This window comes from Globicephala melas, chromosome 8, assembly GCF_963455315.2.
Source record: "Globicephala melas chromosome 8, mGloMel1.2, whole genome shotgun sequence".
In the NCBI taxonomy this organism is placed as follows: domain Eukaryota; kingdom Metazoa; phylum Chordata; class Mammalia; order Artiodactyla; family Delphinidae; genus Globicephala; species Globicephala melas.
The window spans coordinates 75,850,508-75,875,146 of NC_083321.1; the positions used below are offsets into that span (position 1 = coordinate 75,850,508).

At 35.6% G+C, this 24,639-nt stretch overlaps 1 protein-coding gene across 2 annotated transcripts in view; it reads left to right on the forward strand.

Moving 5' to 3' along the window:
- Positions 1–24,639, forward strand: part of ARHGAP42 (Rho GTPase activating protein 42) — a 287,432-nt gene that overhangs the window by 212,080 nt on the left and 50,713 nt on the right. For both annotated transcript variants that reach the window (XM_060303949.1, XM_030883708.2), the window contains 6 exons: positions 1,052–1,162; positions 10,520–10,624; positions 12,598–12,727; positions 18,985–19,085; positions 21,018–21,127; positions 23,447–23,525. In XM_060303949.1, coding sequence (XP_060159932.1) covers positions 1,052–1,162; positions 10,520–10,624; positions 12,598–12,727; positions 18,985–19,085; positions 21,018–21,127; positions 23,447–23,525 — 636 coding nt within the window. The remainder of the gene's footprint in view (positions 1–1,051; positions 1,163–10,519; positions 10,625–12,597; positions 12,728–18,984; positions 19,086–21,017; positions 21,128–23,446; positions 23,526–24,639) is intronic.

A 24,639-nucleotide genomic window follows, 5' to 3' on the forward strand; every position in this document is an offset into this window, starting at 1 on the left:
GCTGCTTCCCAATAGCTATCTGTTTTACATTTGGTGGTGTATACTACTCAAAGCAATCTACAGATTCAATGCTATCCCTATCAAAGTACCAATGGCATTTTTCACAGAACTAGAACAAAAAATTTCACAATTTGTATGGAAACACAAAAGACCCCAAATAGCCAAAGCAATCTTGAGAAAGAAAAATGGAGCTGGAGGAATCAGGCTCCCAGACTTCAGACTATACTACAAAGCTTCAGTCATCAAGACAGTGTGGGACTGGAACAAAAACAGAAATATAGATCAATGAAACAGGATAGAAAGCCCAGAGATAAACCCACACACATATGGTCACCTTATCTTTGATAAAGGAGGCAAGAGTATACAGTGGAGAAAAGACAGCCTCTTCAATAAGTGGTGCTGGGAAAACTGGACAGTTACATGTAAAAGAATGAAATTAGAACACTCCCTAACACCATACCCAAAAATAATCTCAGATGATTTTTCCTCAGTTAAATCCAAACATTATGCAGTTTTCATGATCTTTTATAGTGTGATTCCAGCCTTGCTTCTCCCTCCTTCCTTCCACTTACTTACTCTGAAGGCAAACTCTGTCAGACTCTTTCATGCCTTTTTACTTTTTCATGGGAGTGACCTCGTTTTTATCTTTGACTCTTCACAGCCAGTTATTTACCTTAAGATTCATCTCAGAACACCACCATTTTCTCCCAGAATTTGTCTCTTTCTTGTGATTCCCATAGATTTCCATATATTTTTACATACCCCTTTTATAATAATTTTTTAATGAATGTTGTGTGCTTGCTCTGTGTGTGTGTGTGTGTGTATGTGCATTTTTCTTCCCATTTGAAACACTGTAAGCTCTTGAGGGCAATGACTGTGTTTTCCTAGCCTCTGTATTCCCAAGACATAATAATTGCTATATACAAACTTTTTGAATGACTTAATTTTTTTTTAATGATTTTAGAGTAAAACAGGATTTGAGTTCCTCTCTAACAGAGAACCTTCAGTAATTGCTCCCTGCGTCATGATTTGCCTTTTTTGTGCTTTTTAGGCAGATACACAGATCGACCGAGAGCATCAAAACTTCTATGAGGCATCACTAGAATATGTCTTTAAAATTCAAGAGGTTCAAGAAAAAAAGAAGTTTGAATTTGTCGAACCGGTAAGATTTATTTTCCCTATAAAATAGTAGGTACAGTACATCTCTGAAACAAAATTTGCATTTTTTCTGTTGAAAATTATATTTTTTTTAAAAATAAAAGGAGAGAGAGGAGTGGGGGAGGGTGAGTAGGTAGAGCACAGAGCACTTTAGGGCAATGAAACTAATCTATAGGACACTGTAATGGTGGATACATGTTATTCATTATACGTTTGTCAAAACTCATAACACATACAATACCAAGGGTGAACTGTAATGTAAACTATGAACTTTAATAATAATATGTCAATATTGGGTTATCACTTGTAACCAATGTACCACACTGACGCAAGATGTTAATAATTGGAACTCTGTGTGGGTAGGGGCCAAGGGTGTGTATGTGAACTCTATAATTTTTTTTTTTTTTGAATTTTTAAATTTTATTTTATTTATTTATTTTTTCTACATCAGACTCTTATTAGTTATCTATTTCATACATATTATGAATTCTAAAATTTCTGCTCAGTTTTTCTATAAACCTAAAACTGCTCTAAGAATAGCCTATTGATTTAAGAAACCTAAAATTAAAACTTAAGGCATGTATATTACATATACCTAAGGGAATATACCTCACCACTAAAGTGACCCATTTACCAAACCTTTAGTTGAAGGGAGAATAGGTAAGGCTGTATTTCTTCCTTTGTTCCACCCTGCTTCCTTGCAAGGCTGGGACCTGCCTGACTTTCCAGTGAAGTCATTTATTTTCCTAAGTCAGTGTAAAAAGTAATGGATTCCCTAATGTAAACTGCATTATAGAAAAAGAACAGGTGGCTGGTCTTTATAAGCTTGCTTCATTTTCTTAGCATTTTTTCCCAAGTAATACCCTAATATGTTACAATATTGCCTGAGTAGGCATCTTCATGAGGTATCATCTATGATGAATAAGAGTGAGTTCTATAGCCAAGATAGTGCTCAGTTCCCATGTGATGATGGAGTAGCAATCATAAAATATGTAAGCAATCAAATATATAATTTAAGCCATACTTTTCTTCCTAGGTCAGTTTATAAAAAATCTATTTATAATGGGAAATAAAATACCCTATTCCTATTTTAGTGGAGGTGACACGGAGAAGGGAAGATCCATTTCAAAATATATTTGAAAATTTTATTTCCTGATGAAAGCCCATCAGTGATTCCCTAAAGATGATGAGAAACTGAGACAAGGCAGAGTCTGGGAAGAGTCATCAGCCCCTGCCTGGCTCCCAGCACCTCTGCTTCACTCCTCTCCCTTCAGCCAAAGCCACCTGGCTTTCTGCTGGACACTTGGCAAGTTTCTAAGGCGAGCCCTTCAGCTAGAAGGATTTAAGGAACCAGAGGCCACACCACAGGCTCAGGGATTTAACTTTAACCCTGTGTTTGGGATGACAGCCTTGACTCCAAGTTCTGTTTGCCAAAGAGCTAAGTCCTTAAACCCCTTAGGGTGAATTGATAACCTCTTATTTAGCAGATGCTTTGAGGATCTGATTAAAAATTTTGGGGGGGCTCTCCGAAACTCATCTGGGGTTCATGGACAACTGGTCAGCCTAATAAGCCCTAATCAATGAAGATGACTAATGCTTAAAATTCCTACTCCCCTTCTCATGGAGTAATAAGTTCTGCCTCTGAAGTCTATCATGGTTTTTGAAGCCTCTCTCCTTGCTGGCAAACTTCCTCCTTATGGCCTGCCTCTTAGAATTTCTGAATTTTAGCTCTTTGTTAGAATGCCCCCATTAATTCTGATGGTTTTCCTTCATACTCCTTCATTACCTGTTCCCATTCCCTTCAGATACTGTGCTCATCTTCTCTGCGGTTCTTCCTCGCACCTGGAATTATCCTTTTACATCTGTAGTGCCTCTCTCTCTCTGGAGAGGTATGCAGGTAGCCTATTTCCCCATCTGAGCCTCTTTTATAGCCCATCCTGTCTGGGAACAGTGAACTAGACCATTCTGTAAGATGACACCAGGTATATAAAGAAAAGGTTGTAAAATTGTTTGCTCATAGGTCACAGAAGGAATGATAAGAATTTATGAATTCCTGTGATAATATAGGAAGAGAAATGGAAATTGTCCTTCAACTGAAATGTGTTTTCTTCTCTCCCTCTACTGTATCCCGAACTGGGACGGTCTGATGATAAGTCTTCTGTAACGCATGCCTTTCTGGTGACACCACAATCAAGGTCAATGTTAAAATTTGTCCTTCTTCCAAAATATTTTCCTGGCTGCTGGATTTTTCCTATTAGAATGTCTGGCCAAACCAAATAGTACTGTCAGTTTAGTCTCCTTCTCATTTCCAGCCGCAAAGTCTCATCCACGGGGTTTTACTTAATTTCCACCCCAATGTTGAGAAGAATAGAAACGGGAGCGATAGAACATGGGTATGTTGCTCTTTAGGTTATACATTTACAAATCAATTTGCAGGAAAAAAGCTTTCAAAATTTCAAAAACAAAGCCCGGAGGAGCTATAAACATAAAAGAACATGAGGATACTTTAGTATCTTTGCAGGGTTTTTTCTGCAGAAATCCAATTCCTGTTGCATAAAGTTTTATACTGCAGAAATGAAGCAGTCTATGCCAGTTTAGCTGAGATTTATTTAACAAATAAGCATTAGAGTAAAGCAAAATACTTTAGGGATGCAACTAATCTCATACAGATTGTATGGTATCAAGTAGAAAATATAAATAGTCCTGGTGATTCCCATTAAATAATATTCTTACTTTATGATGATCATTTGAGATAATTTTACATTGTTTCAATTAATGTCAAGATCCTACGATAGTTGATCTTTGAACAACATGAGTTTAACTTTGTGGATCCCACTTATATTTGGATGTTTTTCAGTAAATACCGCAGTACTACACAATCTGCTGGTTGGTTGAGTCTGAAGATGCAGAACGTACCAAGGCAGGACTGTAAAGTTATATATAGAGTTGCAAAGGTCGTGTGTGTGTGTGTGTGTGTGTGTGTGTGTGTGTGTGTAGGCATCCTTAATTCCCAAATTGTTTAAGGGTCAATTTGTACTTACAATAAAACTTCTACAGAATATTCAGATGATATTAGGAATAGATGTTCCTACAGTGTCATTATTCTAAGGAGAATCTAGGTCTAATACAAGGGAAAAAGAGGGGGCATTTATATATTTTTTATAAATTATTTTTGAAGTATACAGAAAACCAGCTTTTTAAACTCAGTTCTCCATTAGCTTTATGATTTTAATGGCCTTTTTCCCCCTCTGTTTATCTATCATATTTTATTTAGAAAGTGATGGTAGCTAACTCCTGATTTTAGACCCGTACTACCCAGTATGGTAGCAACTACTTGTGTATGTCTATCAAACCCTTGAAATGAGACTAGTGTAGATTAAGATGTGCTCCAAGTGTGAAATAGATACTAGATTGAAAAGGCTTTAGTACAAAAAAATTTTTAAAAAGCATGTGAAATATCATTTAAACCTCTTCTATATTGATTACATGTTGAAATGATAATCATTTGAATACATTGTATCAAAATATTAAATTTCACTTGGTTTAAGTTTCTTGTGACTACCAGAAAGTTAAAAATTTCACATTGGTTTGCATTTGTGGTTCACATTATATTTCTGTCCGGTAGTCCTAGCTGCAACCTTTGAGATTTGCCAAAAAGATATTTGAGTTCAGGTCTGTAATGGGGGAAAAGAGATCAGCAAGAGAGAAACATCATCTCCTGACTCTTGACCGTAAGATCCTCCTACTTCTCAGAGTTGCCTGGAGTTTCTGAGAATTTTGAGGGATTAGGAGAAAAAGCTTGAGAAGTAGCTGAACATGAACAACCTACCTAAGAGAGTTTAACCCCAGTGTCTCAGAAGTCTGTTATGGGCCATGAAAGTTTGTGGTTCAGAAAACCAAAAGAATCTTTTTATGACAACCCCTTTATGGTTCATTCAGCTGCAGTTGGTGTATGTTTTGATTATAGCCTTTGAGCATACTTAGTTGGGACTAATGTTTTGTGAGCAACTACTATGTGTCCCATGTTTTCTGTGTTCTCCCACATGAACCCCACCACGGCTTTATTATTGGTGGTTGTTATCCTTCCAGATGAGGAAGTTAAATCACAGAAAGATTATTAGTTGCCTGAGGTCACAAACCTAAAGAGGGGGAGAACCAGGAATCGAGAACCCAAGTCTGAAGTTACAGTTTTGTACCACCTACTGCTTTAATGGCTACTTGATTACAAAAATTAGTTCTTCTTAAATAATACTTGCTCTGACCAAATAAAATGGATGACCCTAGAAAATTGGATTGTAAAGCTACTTTGATTCCTTAAAATTAGAAAAAGAAAGTAAGAGATTGACCTTTACTTTGGTAAAGGTACTTGAGTCAGGGCACATACCTGTCCATTCATTCACCTGTTCTTTCATCCTTCTTTCATCATCCTGTTTTAAGTTGTCTCCCCAGGCCACAGGTGACTGGCCACTTTCCATGTAGAGACAGAAAAGTATAATGGCTGAGTGACAATAAGACAGAATTTGGCTTCAGTCTTAATAACTGTGTGAATTTGGCACGCTTTTCAAAGTCTGTGTGCCTCAGGCTTTTATCTATCAATCAGGGATAAAAATTTGTATGTAGTTCCCAGGATTGTGATGAGTCTCAACCGATGCAGGTAATGCACAGAGTAATTGCCTGGTTCATTATTAACATCAGCAAGGTATCAGCTAGTGTGAGCTCTCACATGGACTGTTATTACTAGATATGAAAACAGTATTGATGGATCATTTATTAGTGTGGCTTCAAAGCCAGATAAAGCTTTTTCAAAAACACATTTTTAATTTTAACATGCTTCAAAGTATACATCTAAATTCCGTAATAACATTTTCATTTTAGAGTATTTTTTAGCCTTCATTTTAGTCTTTTTGAATTATGTTTAAAATTCATATGATAAATGAAAATAAACTATTAAATATAAACTAAAGCACACTGCTTTTGATCCTCTTCCCTTATTCTGCTGAATTTAATTTTAAATCATTTTCTGAAGAAAATTTCAGGTAATTTAGTTAACATGCTTTAGTTTTTTAACTTATTATATCATGAAGTATACTGTAAAATGCTTTGTGGGTTCTCTAAAAAAGTTTGAATAATGTTGAGACTGAACACCAGCTACTTGCTAAGTTAAAAAAGACTATCAGATAGTATATAGACTTTCGGGTCTTGAAAGTCAAACCTTTTGTGTTCTTTTTCAATATGATTGGTTAGCCTTAATGTAGAAAATTTAATTTAGGGAAAACTAAAGTGAGACTATAAGATAATGTCATTTAAAAAAAAGAAAAACACTGTAGGACTAAAGGTTACATTTGTATCCTGCTGAAAAACCTAAGTGCAATCGTTCTATAAAAATGAAACAATAAAGCTCTCCTCAGCTCGTATATTTTTAAATAAAAACTGTGTTGGTTTTTGGATTTAGTTCTAGATACTGTCATTGAACATCTGAAATTTATAATAGCAGTTAGATAGTGAATAGAATTTTGAGAAAGTAAGAAAAAAGCATTCTATGTGTTTGGCTCACTCATCCCCTTGTACTTCATATATGGGAAAAGAATCTAAAAAAGAGTGGATATATGTATATGTATAACTGATTCACTTTGCTGTATACCTGAAACTAGCACAACATTGTAAATCAACTATACTCCAATAAATTTTTTAAAATAAATTAAAAAAAAAGAAACTAACCAACCCCCCAAAAAACAAAAATCCATCATGTAAAGGCCTGTTCTAAACGTAGCTTCTTCTGGGCTTAATCACATCAATGGCCACATTACCTTCTTCATTCCCATTTAGTTGAAAAGATAAGCTGACTGTTCTTCCTTGGTTTTGTTCCTTTACCACAGAATTTTACCTCTCCCTACTGCTACTTCATCTGAATTCCATCCCCTTGAGATCTTAGAAATTCTTACCTTCAGGAACTCCAGTGAGACTTTACTGCTGAGGCAGTATATAGCCATGACTTCAAAAAATTTTGGCTTTTTAAATTAATTGAATCTATGTGCATATCTATTCATTCATTCATTTGTTCTCCCATCCTTCTTTCATCACCCTCTTTTAAAAGTTGTCTCCCTAAGCCACAGCTGACTGACCACTTTCCATCCTTGACTCTCCTTTTTTTCTTCAGTTTTCTCATTTATTGGGTTAGATTTTGATACTTTTTCATTTCCATTCAATAAACTCCTCTGAGTGTCCATGCATTAGACTTAAAGCACTCTGTAGTCATTCTGAAGCTGTCCTCTAACATGTTTCTGTTTCCTCCAAGTAAAGAATAGCAGAGACTACAGCAGTAACTTGCAGGTCAGACACCTGTACAGGACGAAAATTGATCCCTTGCCTTTGCCCTACTTTTCCAATCTTCTTAGAGATTTCGGTGGCCAAATGTAAAAATCTGTATAAGATTTTGATCTCTTTTAGTACATTGTGGTGCTCTGTGTATAAGTGTTTGTTTTATTTTTTTAAGAAAAACAACCTTATTGGGTTGTATAATAATACACTTACCATTCTGTTCACCCAGTTTTAATTCGTTTTTGTCTGTGGTGTGACATCGGTGTCCAACTCTGTTCTTTTGCATGTGGCTATCCAGTGGTCCAAGAATTCTTTGTTGAAAAGACTGTTCTTTATCCACTGTATGGTCTTGGCACCCTTGTGGAAAATAAGTTGACCATAGATGTATGGGTTTACTTCTAGACTCTCAGTTCTCCTCCACTGATTTATATGTCTGTCCTTGTTCCATATCACACTGTGTTGATTATCCCAGTGCTTCTCAGTTTGGACAGCAGTCATCTGGAATTACTGGAATTACTCCAAATTGCTTCGGAGGTCTGCCCCTCACTCCCATGCTAAACCCTGACACCTTTTTCCACTTTGCTATTCACAGTATCACTGGTAACTGTGAGCCCTTAAGGCTTGAAACCTGGTGATTAATGGGCTGGGAAATTATGAATAGCTGTTCCCTTACTGACTTGTAATGGGTTTTGCTAAATGATTATCTATAAAGGCAGTATCAGTTTTTACATTTGGTCAGGTTTTTGGAGTGGAGAAGTCATTTGATTCTAAAGCCCTTGGGAATAATGAAATGCTATATGAGTTTGTCCTGATGATAAAAGCGCCTTTCTTAATATTAAAACCTAATCTGTCTAGTAGTTTGTAGTGATTGTTATTGTTATTTAAAAGTTAAGTTTACTTTAAGGTAAGCTGAGACAGTAGTCTTTTTCCCACCACTCCACCCACTCAGGCACATTGAACAGAGAAAATGACACGTGGGAGATGCAATTCTTAAAGATTGTCAGGTTGTCCTATTAAGTTTCCTTAATTTAACACCATGGAATTTATTGAGGATGAAATGAATGAGTATATATTCAAACCTAAGAAACATTTAACTTTGCTACCATCTAGAGGCAGTTACTTCATACATGCTGTCTTTATTAAACTTTCCCAGATGCTACTTCCAAAGTAGATGTGGAACAAAAGTAAAAGATAGGTGGTTCTTTGTATTTAATTTTTCTGTACCTCCCAAAGAATTGTACTGTTCCTAGTGGGTGCTCAGCATGCATTGTGAGATTAAAACATATTTGTTTGCTACTAAATGAATCTGAATTTTACCAGAAATTGCCAATAGGAGATGGATCTCAGGGAATTGGGTGTTTCATGGGAATATTTATTGCAGATGTTCTTAAAGTATCTTCTTTATAAGTTAGATTCTTTGTACTTAGCATGATATTAGAATAGTATCTTTTTTTTTATGGCATCCAGTTCCTAATAAGACAGTTTAATTGTGGGCTAATTATAGACATTAAAAAATTAAACAATACTCCTTCCAACAACTTCATAAACTATTATTCAGATATTTAGAAGGCCTAAATACTTCAAAAGTATTTTCTTATCTTGCCTCTGAAAATCTCTAAATCTACACATCCAAGCCTCAGTTAAAGGTAATTTTAATCCTATTTTAAGATACAGTTCTTTTTAATTGGGCCACAGTATGTGCAAACTATATATCTTAAATTATTGGGTAATTTAACAAATATAGCATACTTTTAGTAAAGGATAAGCTACTGAACTTTAGTTTTGATAATAATTATTGATGTAAAATTGACAGTGTAAAATAGTTCTAAAATTTGCAAACAATACATTTTGACACATTATCAGGAACTGTTGAACAAGTGAAGGAAATTCTTTAAAATATAACAACTTAAAACCAATTTTAAAGTATATGCTTTCCAAAACGAACATAATTTTGTAAGAAGTTGACTTGTTATAGGAAGAAGAGCATTAGGTCATTGTAGAATCAGTATTTAACTGTTGGAAATCGTAACACACATACATACCAGTTGATGCTTAGCTGAATCCTCCTTCTTCCCCAGACAGAGGAAATGACGGGATGTTATTCACGTACGAAAATGGTTTCAAATTGTGTTTCTTCCTTAATTTAAAATAATAGTTTACAGACATATTATGCTATTTGAATTAGAAAAACATTAGCCACTTCTCAAAAATATTTTCTAACTTTATTGTAGGAAGAAGTTGTGGATGAGATTGAATTGGTGGACATGTCTGTGGAATAAAATCCCAGTGAATTAAATGAAAAAATTTAAGTAAATTATTTTTCAGTTATAACATTTCATATAAACAACTGTGTCCTGTAACTATGGAGAGCTGGTCTTGCTTTACAAATAAGAACATCATAAATAAGCGCATCTGAATTTGGGATTAGAAGGCTAGGATCATAGAAATTGTGCTTTTCTAAAGGAGATTTTACTGTAGCTCTTACATGAAAGATCTGTATCTAGCACCATGTTTTTGCTCAGTTCTTCCCTCTGTTTTGAGTTCTTCCTGCTGCTTGTGTTGTCTGTTTAATACCCAAACCAGTACTGCCACCTTGTGATATTTTTCTTAATTTCATCTGGCCATCCTTATTCCTTTCCTTGGGTACTTTTATCTCTAATTTACTGGTTTAGTCATCCTCACATCTGCACATGTTTGACCTCCCTATTTTGGTTAGAATCTCTTCTATGTTCCTTTGGTCTTTATCCCCATTAATATTGTCTCCTGGATATTTCGTCAGTGCATTGGAAGATTAGAGTACTTGACTTGACACCTGTCCATAACAAGACTTAAATATTAAATCACGTCTACCAAAAAGAAATATTTAACTTCCATGTCTTCTGTTTCACATCCATAATTCTAGTGCCTACTTAGGTAAGGAGATTCAAAATTTGTTAGCTTGAGAGATTAGAATGAAATATAATTTCTCTAATTTATTATATTTGATCATCATTTTTAAAAAACACATTTTCATGGTTTCTTTTGTATCTCTTTATTTTTGCAGCTTTTGTCATTCCTTCAGGGTTTATTTACTTTTTACCACGAGGGATATGAACTCGCCCAGGAATTTGCACCATATAAACAACAGCTGCAGTTCAACTTGCAGAATGTAAGACTATACCTGTTCTCACTGCCTCTCCTTAGTGAATAAGATGATCCCAGGGCAACTGAGTTATGACCAAATTGAAACTTGGAATCTTTTAAAAACTTATCTAAGTACAAAAAAAGCTCACTCATTTAGAAAAACCACTTAATAAATTTACTAATTTTTTTTATAATTGCTGGTTGAAAGTATGCCAGGAAAGAGTAAATCTTATTAACCCTTTAGAGTTAGAAAAATATATACTGGCAAATTTCATAAAAATAAATATGTCTGAGGTGCAGAAACATTGGAAGCGTTTGCCTTTATCTAGTGTTTTCATTATTTTACTGGGTGACCTTAGGCAAGTTGTATTTCCTGAGAGGGCAGAATTTCTATATTTGTGAAATGAACAGGTGGACTTTCACACTCTGTCCCTTTCCTCCCTGAAATTGTACTATTACATAGCTGATATTTAGTGTTTTGTAAAAATAAATTTAAATGTGGGTTTGAAGCATTCATAATAACTGCTTTAAAGCTACAGGGAGAATTATTTACAAACATCCTATCTCTTTCTGTCAGGGTTTATTTTGTAAAGTTCTCCAATCAATCCTTTTAATATCTGATTGCATAGTTAGACAAATTCTGACTTATGTATGCTGAACACCAGTTACACTTCAAAAAAAAGTTAGCCAATCCATTTCTGCTTATCAAGTATGACAACAAAATCTTAATTGTTGAGGATTTTGTATAAATTAAAAGTTATTTCTGAAACCCTGTCTAGTACTCTATAGCTAAAATAATTTGTGAAGGTTTCACTTAATTTTCTATAAAAAGCCTGCCTTTCACTCCTTACCTGATTCTTGCCATTATGAAGATGTTCAGCAAATAGAAATATGGAATTGGAGTGTCCCATGAGAAATATGTGATTGGATTTATTCTACCTGTGTTTCGAGTTTAGCTTTTTATTTAACCTAGATTTTCTAGCAGAATCGATTTCACGTTCAATTCATTCCATTGTTTTTCAATATGGAATGCATTTGGGCTTTTTTAGTAAATATTAAAAGGGAAAATTATAAAATCCAAAGTATTTTATTATTTATTTCCATATTAAATGCAATTACAGTAAGATTCCTGGGATTTGAGAACAGGAGACAGGTAAAGTATTAGAAAAAATTCTGATTCTTATGTTTAAAAGGGAAAAGCGGCAAATTAACTTACTTTGAGATTCAGGTCTTTTAGTAGGGGCCATAACAAAATCTTAAAGTTGGGTAGTGATGAGTTTTATGTTTCCAAATGAATATTGTTGAGATAATGTGGCCTGAATACAAAATTGATTTTCATAGAGAAAAGCCTTATGCTTTCTATGTCTTCCCTTAAGTAAACATGCTATGATGTGAATAAGCTATTTCTTACAATAGAAGAAGTTAGAACTTGGAAACCTGTTCATTTTTATGAGTTAATTTATGCACTGACTTCTTGATAACTATATTAGGATTTCTGAAAAACAAGCTAAGTGATATGTCTTCAGAAAAGTTCTTGGAATAAAAGTGATAAACTTTTTTCTTGGTAAGTGCCACATATATCAAAAGTATGTGGATTTATTTTAACCCCCAAAAGAAATTAAGTCCCTGTGTATCTTCCTTTTTACCTTAGGTATTATGGCATATAGAACTCTATTTAATTAGTATTGTGTATTTGTAAAACTATAAGTTGTCCCCTAGGTAATGTTAAGTGGGAAATTGGATGAAACACACACACATACACACACACACACACGGAGATTCAAAGAGAAACATGCAGAAGGTCATTCAGCAAAGTTTCACTAAAGTAATTCAAAATTAGAGCCTAGGATTCAAAGGAGAGGGTTGTGGATATGGTGAACAGTCCTGAAAGAATCGAGGTTATCCTTTGCACCATTTGCAGTTTTGAAACTTTAGGCTGGAGGTTCCTCAAAACTGGTAGAAAACAATGAAGGAAATTCTTATTTCTGTTTACTTAAGACAAGGAATAATTTTGAAAGTACGCGACAAGAGGTAGAGCGGTTGATGCAAAGGATGAAATCTGCCAGTCAAGATTACAGACCACCCAGCCAGTGGACGATGGAAGGCTACCTTTATGTCCAGGAGAAACGTGAGTTGCAAAGACAGAAGTTAATGTCTCTTATGATTAACATTCTGTTTCTGTGAGAAGTGAGTTGGTTAGTTTCTTTTCCTTCAAGTAGGAAGACTGAAATTCCTGACAGCTTTATCCTACTTAGTCTGCTCTGCCAACCACTGCCACCTAAGTGTGGAAGTTCTTCCCCTTTGCACCATCAGATTCTCTAAGTTGGTATGTTATTGAACTTGGAACTTACACTTTTCTTGATGATATAGTAACACGAGTTCAGGTTTAGAATTTAATTGTGATATCTAATCTCAATTTAAAGTTTCGTGGAGAATTAAAAATCGAAGCCTTTATCAGATGAATCATCTTGGTGACTTTGGTAATAGTTTTCCCGTTCAGCAGCATTATTTCATTTAATTCTGTGCTCTGACAGTTTTCAGGAGTAAAATTGGCAATTATGTAATGTCAAACTGGCACTCTTTACTTCCTGATGTTAGGAAATAAGCATCAGACCCAATAGAACACTACTATAATTGCCTCACACTAAGAAAGTTTTTTCTCACAAAAATTAATAAAAAGCCCTTCAAACTTGTATAACTAGGGTCCTTTCTTGTCATAAAGTGGAACGAGTGTGACTAAATTAACTCTCTATTTCAAACCAGAATGCCCTAAAGCACTCTCTTACTGTTTGTGCTAAAGGAACAGTTGTTTTTTATTTCCAGTGCATCATGGACCAGTGTCCTCGTAAAACACAAAATTACGTGCTTGGATTTTGCAGTAATCTCAAATTGCTCTGAAAGTTTTGAAATGCTTATTCTCACTTTCCGTACTTTTTCTCACATACTGGGACTAACAGACTACATGCAGTAGCACTGCTCCAAGTCTCCCTATCCGTAGACAATACATCAATGTAGTTGTTTTGGTTAGAAGACATTATAGTTAAAGGGTTTGAGATGTGGAAGCTGTAGATGTTGGGTTGACTGTGAAAGTTTTTTGGACATGATGCAGAATGATCACTAAAATGCCAACATATTTTATATTTTACATGCCTAGGTGATGCTCATTTGTTCCTTAGCAATATGCAAGCGAATAACAGTTTGATCCAGTTATCTTGGCAAACATTTATTACTACATAGGTGGTAGAGGGCTGCTGGCTCAGGAGGTCCGGTTCCAGGACTTCCTGTCGTAACTATCTACCTTTGACCAGTCTGCTGCTTTCAGATGTTAAAATGGTAAATCTGATTACCTGCCTATCTATTCTCTAATTAGAATATTATAAATAGGTTTTACCAAAATTTCTTGAAAAAGACCGATTCTTTGGTCATATATACAGTATATGGATTTGACTCAGGACTCTAAGGAAATGTTTGAATACGGAATCATTATTCCATATTTGAGAGCCTCACTGTGAGGGCACCTGGAGGGGAGCTCACATTTTGCTGAGTGGAAGAATTTGTGGATAATGAGGCCTGTTCAAACCTGCATCTGGTAGAGGAGGTGCCATCCTCTTGCCTGAAGAGTTTTTATTCATTTTAACTCAATAATACTTTATTTCTTGAGGTCCCCCCACATTGTTAACACAGTTGTTGAAAGCTTTGTGAGTATACAATATCTTGTTCTAAACAAAAAAGCTTTGGATTACCTAGCAAAATTCTTGTGTACATAACCTTCAAATATGCCCTGTTCAATTGCTACTTGGTAGTTTATCCATTGGATGGTGCCGTGGTTTGCTTACCCATTCCCCAGCTGTTGGACATTTGGATCAAACTAAAAGCATAGTTCCTACCATACGACCCAGCACTCCCACTACTGGGCATATACCCTGAGAAAACCATAATTCAAAAAGACTCATGTACCAAAATGTTCATTGCAGCTCTATTTACAATAGCCAGGACATGGAAGCAACCTAAGTGTCCATCAACAGATGAATGGATAAAGAAGATGTGGCACATATATACAATGGAATATTACTCAGCCATAAAAAGAAACAAAATTGAGTTATTTGTAGTGAGGTGGATGGATCTAGAGTTTGTCATACAAAGTGAAATAAGTCAGAAAGAGAAAAACAAATACCGTATGCTAATACATATATATGGAATCTAAGAAAAAAAAAAGGTCATGGAGAACCTAGGGGCAAGACAGGAATAAAGTCACAGACCTACTGGAGAATGGACTTGAGGATACGGGGAGGGGGAAGGGTAAGCTGGGACAAAGTGAGAGAGTGGCATGGACATATATACACTACCAAACGTAGAATAGATAGCTAGTGGGAAGTAGCCACATAGCACGGGGAGATCAGCTCAGTGCTTTGTGACCACCTAGAGGGGTGGGAGGGAGGGAGATGCAAGAGGGAAGAAATATGGGGACATATGTATGTGTATAACTAATTCACTTTGTTATAAAGCAGAAACTAACACACCATTGTAAAGCAATTATACTCCAATAAAGATGTTTTAAAAAATAAAAATAAAAGCATAGTTCCTTTAATAATTTCAGGGCTGGATGGGTGGACAAAATGCAGTGTTTTATGCACCTGTCTGATGTTGGTATCTTTTGTTCTAAGATACGTGACTTCTCCTCTGAGTCAGGCTGAACTGATCATAAAGCCCTTTGTGGCACTGACCTTTTTTTCTGAGAGTTCCTGTCCCTCTAAATGATAACATCTACTCTTAGGCTACAAAACTCAGGTAAATCTTCAACTCTAGTGTCTCTCTGTAGCCTGGGACCAAGTCTGTCCATTTATCTTGTCGATTAACTTTGAACCCACACCTTCTCTCCATCTCCACAGTCTTGCAGTGACCTCCTAACTGTTCTCTTTTCACCTCCAGGCTTGTCCAGCTCAGTCCATTCTCAGAGAGCTTCCAGCAGCTCCCTGCAGTGCTTGCTTGGTTGTGCCTCTCCTGTGATGGCCCTGGCCGTGCATGGCATTCAAGGCTCTCACAGTTGGGCTCCTCTCTTTTTAGCATCCTCTCTTATGATGTTGTCTTCCTGCTCCCACGGCAGCTTCCATCTCCATTTTTCTCTATATCTACCTGTGTTATTTTTATAGCTTTAGCGAGGTAAACTTGGCATGCATCAAATTGCACATATTTAAAAAGTACAGTTTGATCAGTTTTGCCATATGTATGCACCTGTGAAGCCATCACCACAATCAACATAATGAACATATTCATCACCTTCAAAAGTGTTCTTATGCCCCAATATAATCCCTCCCTCCTTTAATTCCCACTTACCATCCACCCCTCTTCCCCTTGCCTAGGGATTTAAAAAGAAAAAATGAATGGATTTATATGCTGTTGGAATTATTTTTCTATAAGGGACAAGTATTCAAAGCCCCTTTCTACGTGGAATCTTTGAAAGCATTTATATTAAGAAAATCTGACCAGTTCACTAAGACATATTGATTGTACTCTTGCTGTCACTGAATAAGTCCTGTGGGGAACAGAAAATGAGATGAAGAATATGGCTTCAGGGTGGTTATTCTGTAATGGAAGGCACAAGATTAACTCACACAACTAGCAACCAGTGATCAATAGTAAATATCAGAGCTGTAAATTGAGTGATAAATGGAGATGGATGTAATGGGGTGGTAGCAGATTATTGCTGTTTAGACATAGCATTCCACTTTATCTGGATATGTGGTTTGTATGTTACCCACCTCTAGGCAAACATTAAATTATGTTCTAGTAGACTCCAGTTTAACCAGGAAGAGCATGGGGTCCAGAGTCAGACAGAACTATGTTGGAATTTTATGCTACCTGTTAACTGGGTGATTCTGGTTAGGCAACTTTCTGAGTTCAGTCTCCTCATTTATAAAAGAGAGATATTTATATCTGTCTCACAATAATATTGCAGGAATTAGAGATAGTGTATGTAAAATGTCTCTGTTATCAGTAGTGGTGCATAATAATACCACTGTGCTTCTAGGAGCCCTTACTATTCTGTGTAATTTATATTTGTCTCATTTAATTCTTAAGACAACTCCTGAAAAATATCATTCCTCTGAAAAGAACAACTCCAATCACATGTCCTATTGATGAAGAAAGTAGCACCATCTGCAGCTCTTAAGCTTTATTTTCTTTTATGTAAAATGTACTTTATAATGTCTGACTTTAAAAGTTCCTAGATAAAATGTTGGCACTTAGTAGGTATTCAGTGAATATTAATTCCTTCCCATTCCACAGACATCATCTCAGCAACCTCAGATGATCACTAGGTAAAAACTTGTTTTGTTTTGCAACTTTAGAGCTATAATAAATTCTATTTACCCAGACTTTTTTTAGGGACTTCAGAATTGCTTGCCTAAGAATGTCTGCCCTGGCCTGGTGCCAGGCAACTTTAAAGAAAGCAGCATGTGTGTGCAGCACACTTGAAGATTGAATGCATGAGGTTCTGAACTTAAGATGGAGGCAGGAAAAAACACCTTGGGTCTAAAATGTCATCAGAGTGTTGCAGCAGCTTTATTTAAAAATTACAGTTAATATTGCTTCATAAATCGCTTCCTAAGTAGTAAAGTCACTATAAGGATTTCTATCCAGCCACTTTCCACTAATCAGCTCTAAGCCTGTAAGTGTTTTACGCCACATATAACAGAGTTATCAACAAGTATTGTTAAGTATTATAGTGTGAAATGGTCCCAAAACAGAATTGAAGTTAATTGTAGTAATCCTTTGTGATTATCAAGTATATAGCTGCACCCCATAATTTTAAAATCTGGAGTGGTTAAAGCTAAACATGACACCAAGGGCACTACTATTATAGAAAAAAAATTCAAATGGCTCATGAAACACTTTTCTCAAGTGGTGCATTTCTACAATTCAGTTTCTTGCTTTTGGATATATGGTTGTAAAACCAAGCCAGCAATAACATTGTACATAATTGTTGCTAGAGAGATCCAGGTGTTACGCCAAATGGGACCCTACATGAAGAAGCTATAGGAAACAAACTCCATTTTCAACCCTCTCAGCCCTCTACGGCATTTGGGTGCAGGATAATTGGCTTCCCTGGGGAAAAACTGAAGGTTTTCTACCCGGGTCATGAAAAAATTGAACTTACGGTGCATCCCTGTGCCCTGGTGAAGCAGCATTAAACAGTTTTTAAGACTACTGGATGATTAAGTGGCACACTGTGGGAAAGGGTTGCACAACCACAGCAGGATTGTGTTTATGGGGAAAAAGAAAGTGAGCAGTTTACATATACAGCTTTTAATATAAATGGTAGAAATTATTTTCCTTTTAAAGAGTAATTTGAATTCACTTTTTTCAGATTAGTGTTAAGAGGAAATAACTCTATGATCAGTAAAGTCTTAGAGAAAGATGAGTGATTCATTCCTTCTTTCACTTAACAAATCTTTATTGAGGAACAACTGTATGTCTGGCCCTGTTCTAAGGATTAAGAATATACTAGTCAGCAGGACATCACTTGTTCCTGTTCTCATAGAGCCTTAGTGATGGAGACAGACAATAAATTGGGTGAATTAGTAAAATGTTAGTCATATCAGTGGTAAAGTTAAGAAATAAAGTTAAAACAAGAAAGAGACATAAGAAATATCAAGGTGAGGGTGTTGTGATGTTAGCTATCTCTACCGAAAAGGCCATTTTATAAAGGTGACATTTAGTAAAAGACCTGAAAGAAGTGACATTGTCATGCAGCTATCTAAAGGAAAAGTAGTCCAATTAAGTGCAAATGCTCTGGGGTAGAAATGCATTCACTGAGTGCTGAGATCAGCAAGGGGGCCAGTGTAGCTGGAGTAGAGTATATGAGGCAAAAGGCAGTGAGATCAGTACTGAGGAGCCAGATCATGTGGGGCCTTTGGTTTTTATCTGGGGTAATGTGGGAAACGCCTGGAGAGTTTTGAACAAAGGGGTGAAATGACCTGGCTAAATTTTTAGCAGGGTATTTCTGGCAGTTTCAAAAATAGAGGACAAAGATAGAAGTAAGGAGACCTGTTATAGTACCTCAGACTGTCATTTCTCATTCTTCCTACCTCTACGGGATGCAAGTATACCACTTTTACAGATGAGATAACTGAAGTTCAGATCTAAAGCAACTCTTGAGTTTACAGAGTGAGTGTCGGTACTGTAAATAAAGCCAAGTTGTTTGGCTGCAAGACACTCTACCCTATACCACTCTTGCTCCAGACTAGCCTTTCTCACTCACAGTAAGCATTCCCAACTTGCATGGTCTATGGAAATACTCAGTTGTGTTTCATAGCATCGAAAACTGTACAAACTTAGATACAGATCATTTATTAACAATCTGTAATGTTTGTTTCCTTACACTAGGACCGCTTGGTTTTACATGGATTAAACACTATTGTACATATGATAAGGGAAGTAAAACATTTACAATGAGTGTTTCAGAAATGAAATCCAGTGGGAAAATGGTGAGTTGTTTTTGTTTTTTAATTGAACTTGTTATTTAAGTAATGGAAGCAAAACAAACAAAAATCATATGTGCTTATTTTTCTAATAAACGTGCTCACAATTTTTAAAAATTGAAAAGTCAAAAATTTTTCTCTTGCTTTACTGACCTTGAAGACTTATAAAGAGTGGCCAGGATTTTTCTTTTATTTTGGCTATGGAATGTTTATAAGCAGTTATATTAAATGTAGGGACACCTTGGTAGGTGTCATCTCCTATCCCTGGCAGCAGAGTTGTTTGCGTTGTTGGTTGGCCAGCAGCCCATAGAGACTGTCAGTGGCTGGTCCAGGCTCACGGCGTCTGCATCTTTCTTCCAGGTGGTCTCTTGTGGGAGCCCGGGTTTGCCCCTGCATGCCACTTCCTTTTCTGCACTGTGTACTACTTACTGAAATGCTGGCCAACAAAGTTTCTCAGAAGAAATCAATCAATGCTTATTTACCCCTAAAGTAAATCAGTCACTGAATGTCTCGCATGGGTAGTGAACAGTACAGAACAAAGTGTACCTTATATGCGGAAGTGCTACAGAATACAACGCCTTTATTGCATGTAGTGTACACCCTTTTTGTGAATTAAGATATGAATATGGCAAACAGTTGGACCTATGAATTAAATAATTGAACCGTCATCTAAGAATCCTAGAGCTGGGAGTTATCCTAAAGATTATTTAGACTAGCCTCATTTTACCTGATTAAAAAATAAAGACAATAGAAAGTAAGTGACTTATTCAGCTAATTTGTGGTGTATATCATGGCACAGGTAAATGTTGATCTAACTTAGACACATACTCAAATACATCAGCTGAAACTTATTGTGCTTGGGCATTCATTAGAGTCTAATAATTCAAAGTAAGAGACATAAAATAAAGGAGAACATACCAGAGAAAAAGAAACCTTAGATTGCTACCCTCACAAGAAGTTATTAATGCTATAATCATGCCTAGTTTCTACTCTAAAAGTTTCATAAGAAAAAATATTGCCAAAAGTCAGTATATGTGACAGTCAGTGAGCTAATAATAAATAGACCAAGCTAGAGTTCTATTAATAAGAGAGATTTGCAACCAGAAACAATAGAATTAACCAGGCATTAGGTAAATATTCCCCTTAAAATTGACTGGCATTTCAGGTATAGAAGAGAATTATGAATTGAGCCCATGTTGGATCCTGTCAAAAGAGGTTTAGTTTAGTTTTAGCAGCAGACTACTAGTTGGTTACCAGCAGGGGAATCACGTGGTATGCATGATAGTAATAGCATTATAGCAAGTATCTACTAGAACTTTAATATTTTGGTAGCTCTCTTTTTTTTTTTTTTTTTTTTGCGGTACACAGGCCTCTCACTGTTGTGGCCCCTCCCACTCTGGAGCACGGGCTCCGGACGCACAGGCTCAGCGGCCATGGCTCACGGGCCTAGCCGCTCCGCGGCATGTGGGATCTTCCCGGACCGGGGCACAAACCCACGTCCCCTGCATCGGCAGGCGGACTCTCAACCACTGCGCCACCAGGGAAGCCCTTGGTAGCTCTCTTGAGGTTTTGAGCCAGCTATCATTTAATACTCTATGGCTCCAATACAAACACACACACACACACACACATATTATAGTATAATTTAACATTATAAGTAAATACGTTGAAGGGTACTAGACAGGCATGTCACAGAATTCTTTGAATAAAACATGTATATGTGATTAATTTATTAATAAATGGTTTGGTGTATTACAGTTGGGCAGTTAACATTAGGCAGAAGTCTTTGTATTTATAGAAACCGGGTGTGATTATTATCTTTATACATAAACTGTACTCTAAGTTGTCATTTTAATATGGAAACTTTAGGTGGTGTATTTAATATATTTCATTTCACCTTGTCATCATGTCAGTAATGTGCTCCACTTCTTGTTTCAGAATGGCCTTGTTACTAGCTCACCAGAAATGTTTAAATTAAAATCCTGTATCCGACGAAAGACAGATTCAATTGATAAACGATTCTGCTTTGACATAGAAGTAGTCGAAAGGTTTGAACTTTTCACTTTACATTTTTTTAATAATCTAAATTATTTGTTTCTATGTATAGATGTAAATATGAAACAGCATAAAGTGCTTGTTTTTCAGTCTCTTTTTTAAAGACAATATATATGTTTATTTCATTCTTTCACTAAGTATTGCATGATGCTTTCAAAAAAGTAAATCAGACATAGAGTGCTACCAAAGGGTAACATCACTCAGAGAAGAATCTGGAAAATCAGTAAAGATGACTGCCTTAGGGGAAAGTGCATATTGTGGACTGAGGTCCCCATCAAAATGAAGAAACCTGATGGCATTGTTCATGGCTCCTGGGTCAGCCTTTTTGTATGGTTTTGAAATCTAGTGGCCTTGTTCCCAAGGAATAATAAGACACAACTGCAAATTCCATAAGCTTTCTTTAGCCAGTGAAAATCAGTGCCTACCATGTACACAACACTGTTCTGGGCATTCTTAGCCACAGAATATTGGGAGAGACATAAAGGTTGTGCATTCAAGCTTATCATCTAGTAGAATTATTTAGCTCTATTCCTTTATTGTTTCAGTACAAGTAGAATAGAAACAAAATAAGGAGGAGTATGTTTCTTGATCTCTGTTGCATTCCATAATCTATTTTTCTTCCCCTGCATTACCACCATGCTTTTCTGAATATCTCTAGCTTTGTGTGTGCGTGCGTGTGCGTGCGTGTGTGTGTGTGTACACTATATATATACTCTGACATACTATATACACTGTTATATACTATAGCTTATGTACGATAGCTTGTTAACTATTTAGTAGGGCATGGCCTTGTTCTTATGCTTCTTTAAAATAGTGTTAGCTATTTTGGCCCTGTGTTCTTATGCTTTATAGATGTGCTTATTAAGTTTCCCTTTCTCTCCAAAACATCCTTTGGGATTTCTGACTGGAGTTCGATTAAAGTTATTAAATTTCAATAAATTAATCAATGGTGAGTTGAACTCTCCCAAGGATTTTACATATCTTTTACATATATATTTTTTTCAGATTTGGTTTCAGGTATATTCTTTTTATTTAAATTTTGAATAAAATTCTTTAGTAGAAACTCTTTTTTTGTTTTATGGTTAAGATTGCCACAGAGAAAGGCTATTAATTTTTTTTATATATCAATCTATATCCAGTACAGTTGTTGAACTCTTGGTTTTAATAGTTTTGTGGTAGGAACTTCTGGTTTTTCTATGTAGATAAATACCAACATGTTAGTGATTTCTCTTTTCTTTTTTTCGACACTATCTAGATATATCCATGGAGCACACTGTTAAACTCTGTGCTTTAGTTGTTTCATCTGTAAAACAAGTATAATCAGTACACACACCAAAGGGTTGTTGTGAGGAATAAATGAGATAATAAAGGAGACATACTTATAACACAGTGCTTGGCACATAATAAACAGCCAACAAGTATTGATTGTTGTTATTATTTGTGTTTTACACTGGCTTAAATTCTCCAAGATAAAATTACCTTGATCTTTATAATACATTTTCCCTTTTCCTATCAGTCTAATGAGCTGTTTTCCTGTTTACGTAGAGATATATGCCTTTATCACAGTTTTAACTCACTCCAGGCTTTTAACCACACAATATTTAAATGAAATTTCCTTCTTCATGTACCTTTTCACAGAACTCTCTAGTTTTCTGTTTATCTTATGGACAGCCTCCACAATTAATTAGATTAATTTCACTTTTTTCTGAATTTTCTATTTTTCTCTCTCTTATATTGGTTTCCTTCCTCCCTTTGCTTGCTCGTTTCTTGAAGCACATCCTCAAGTAGCTATCTCAGAATGGGTGCATGGGAGAGAGTTGTTTTTATACATATTAATTGTAATATTGTGATCATTGTATATGTAAACACTTTGGTTTTAGTGTCTTCTTAATAATTGACTAGTTATAGTATAAGGCTTTCCATATTGCTATATACTCATTGTAATTATTTTTAGTGACTAGTTGTACCACGTTGGGTCATAATCTTAATCATTCTCATACTGTGGAATGTTTCTGTGCTTTTGAACTTCTGTGAATGTAGCTTTTCATCCTTTTTGGTCATTTCAGGGGAAATAGTATGAGCCTAAGCTCCTTCAGATAGTCTTATACCTAAAACACTTACTGATTTCATTTTTTAAATTTCTTCTTTCTTCTTCTCTTTCCTATCTTTTTTTCTCTCTTTTCATTTCTTTTTTCTCTTTCCTGCTTTTTCTTCAAATTTTACTTTTAAAGTTAGCTAAGAATTTAAAAATAATAATAAATGTGTAAAGGCATAAAAGTAGTAAATTGAATATATAAAATATTTTTTAATAGGCACGGAATCATCACATTGCAAGCCTTTTCAGAAGCTAATCGGAAACTCTGGCTTGAAGCCATGGATGGGAAGGAACCGGTAGGGATATGACATATTCTGTAATTTAGATTTTATTGTTCTAATAATTGCAAAGTACATCTGAAAAAAATTTTATATGTCTATAGTGTATTTGAAAATATTAAAATAGTAAATCAGAGGAGTAGAGACTCTTACTGTTTTCCTAGTGTTGCGTCACTGGCACATAACACCAACTTCTGAATTCATTTCCCCAGGGGACTTCCAGGACTAATTTAAAACCCTAAAATTACTTTTAAAAATTACTTATAATCATTAATTTGGCTACATTGATTAGATTATTTTATTTATTTAATAATTCTTGAGTGCCCACTCTGCAAGGCCTGTGCTAGGCTTTATGAGCAGCATGATGAACAAGTTTCAGGGAAAGAACTAATCCTGGTCCTAGACCATTGTTTAAAAGTCTCCTTTGCTAAAACTGTTTGTGACTTGACATTTTCCCTCTATCCAGATCCCCATTTTTATAATAGTTATTTTGATGTTGACATAATTTACTTAAAATTATCATGGAGGCTTATATAAAAAAGGGAATAAATCATTGATGACTTTTGTGAAGAACACTGCAATAAATGATTAGAGAGATGAGCACACAGAGCAAATAGGATGCACCAGCCTGTCCCTTGAAAACTATCTTTTAAATGGCAGAGAACCTGTGACCATTCTTCTGAAAAGTACCTATTGCAACAACAGAGCTACACAAAGTGTGGTCCCCAGACTGAGTCCATCCTACAAACCGGTACCAGGCTGCAATAAGATGAGTGCAGAGATTATGATTAAGCATCTGGAAAATTTTATAGCAATGAGAAGTCATTTTACATCTGTTGAATTTAATAATAAAAAATTTGGACTCTGCATCTATTCTTTATCATGTGTATTACCTTTAAATTTTATTGTAATTTATAAAAATGTCAGTCAGCGACAGATTAAAAATTAAAAACAAAGGAAATTGGTTCTTTACCACGAACAGTTGAGGAGCAAGCCCTGACCTAGAAGAAATTTAAAAGACAGTGTGATAGCTCAACAAGTACAAGTTAGGATTGTACACACTGAGAAAAAAACACTAAGCAGATAATTTAAGGAAGGAACAATCAGGTGAAATCCATCATGAGATACTTCC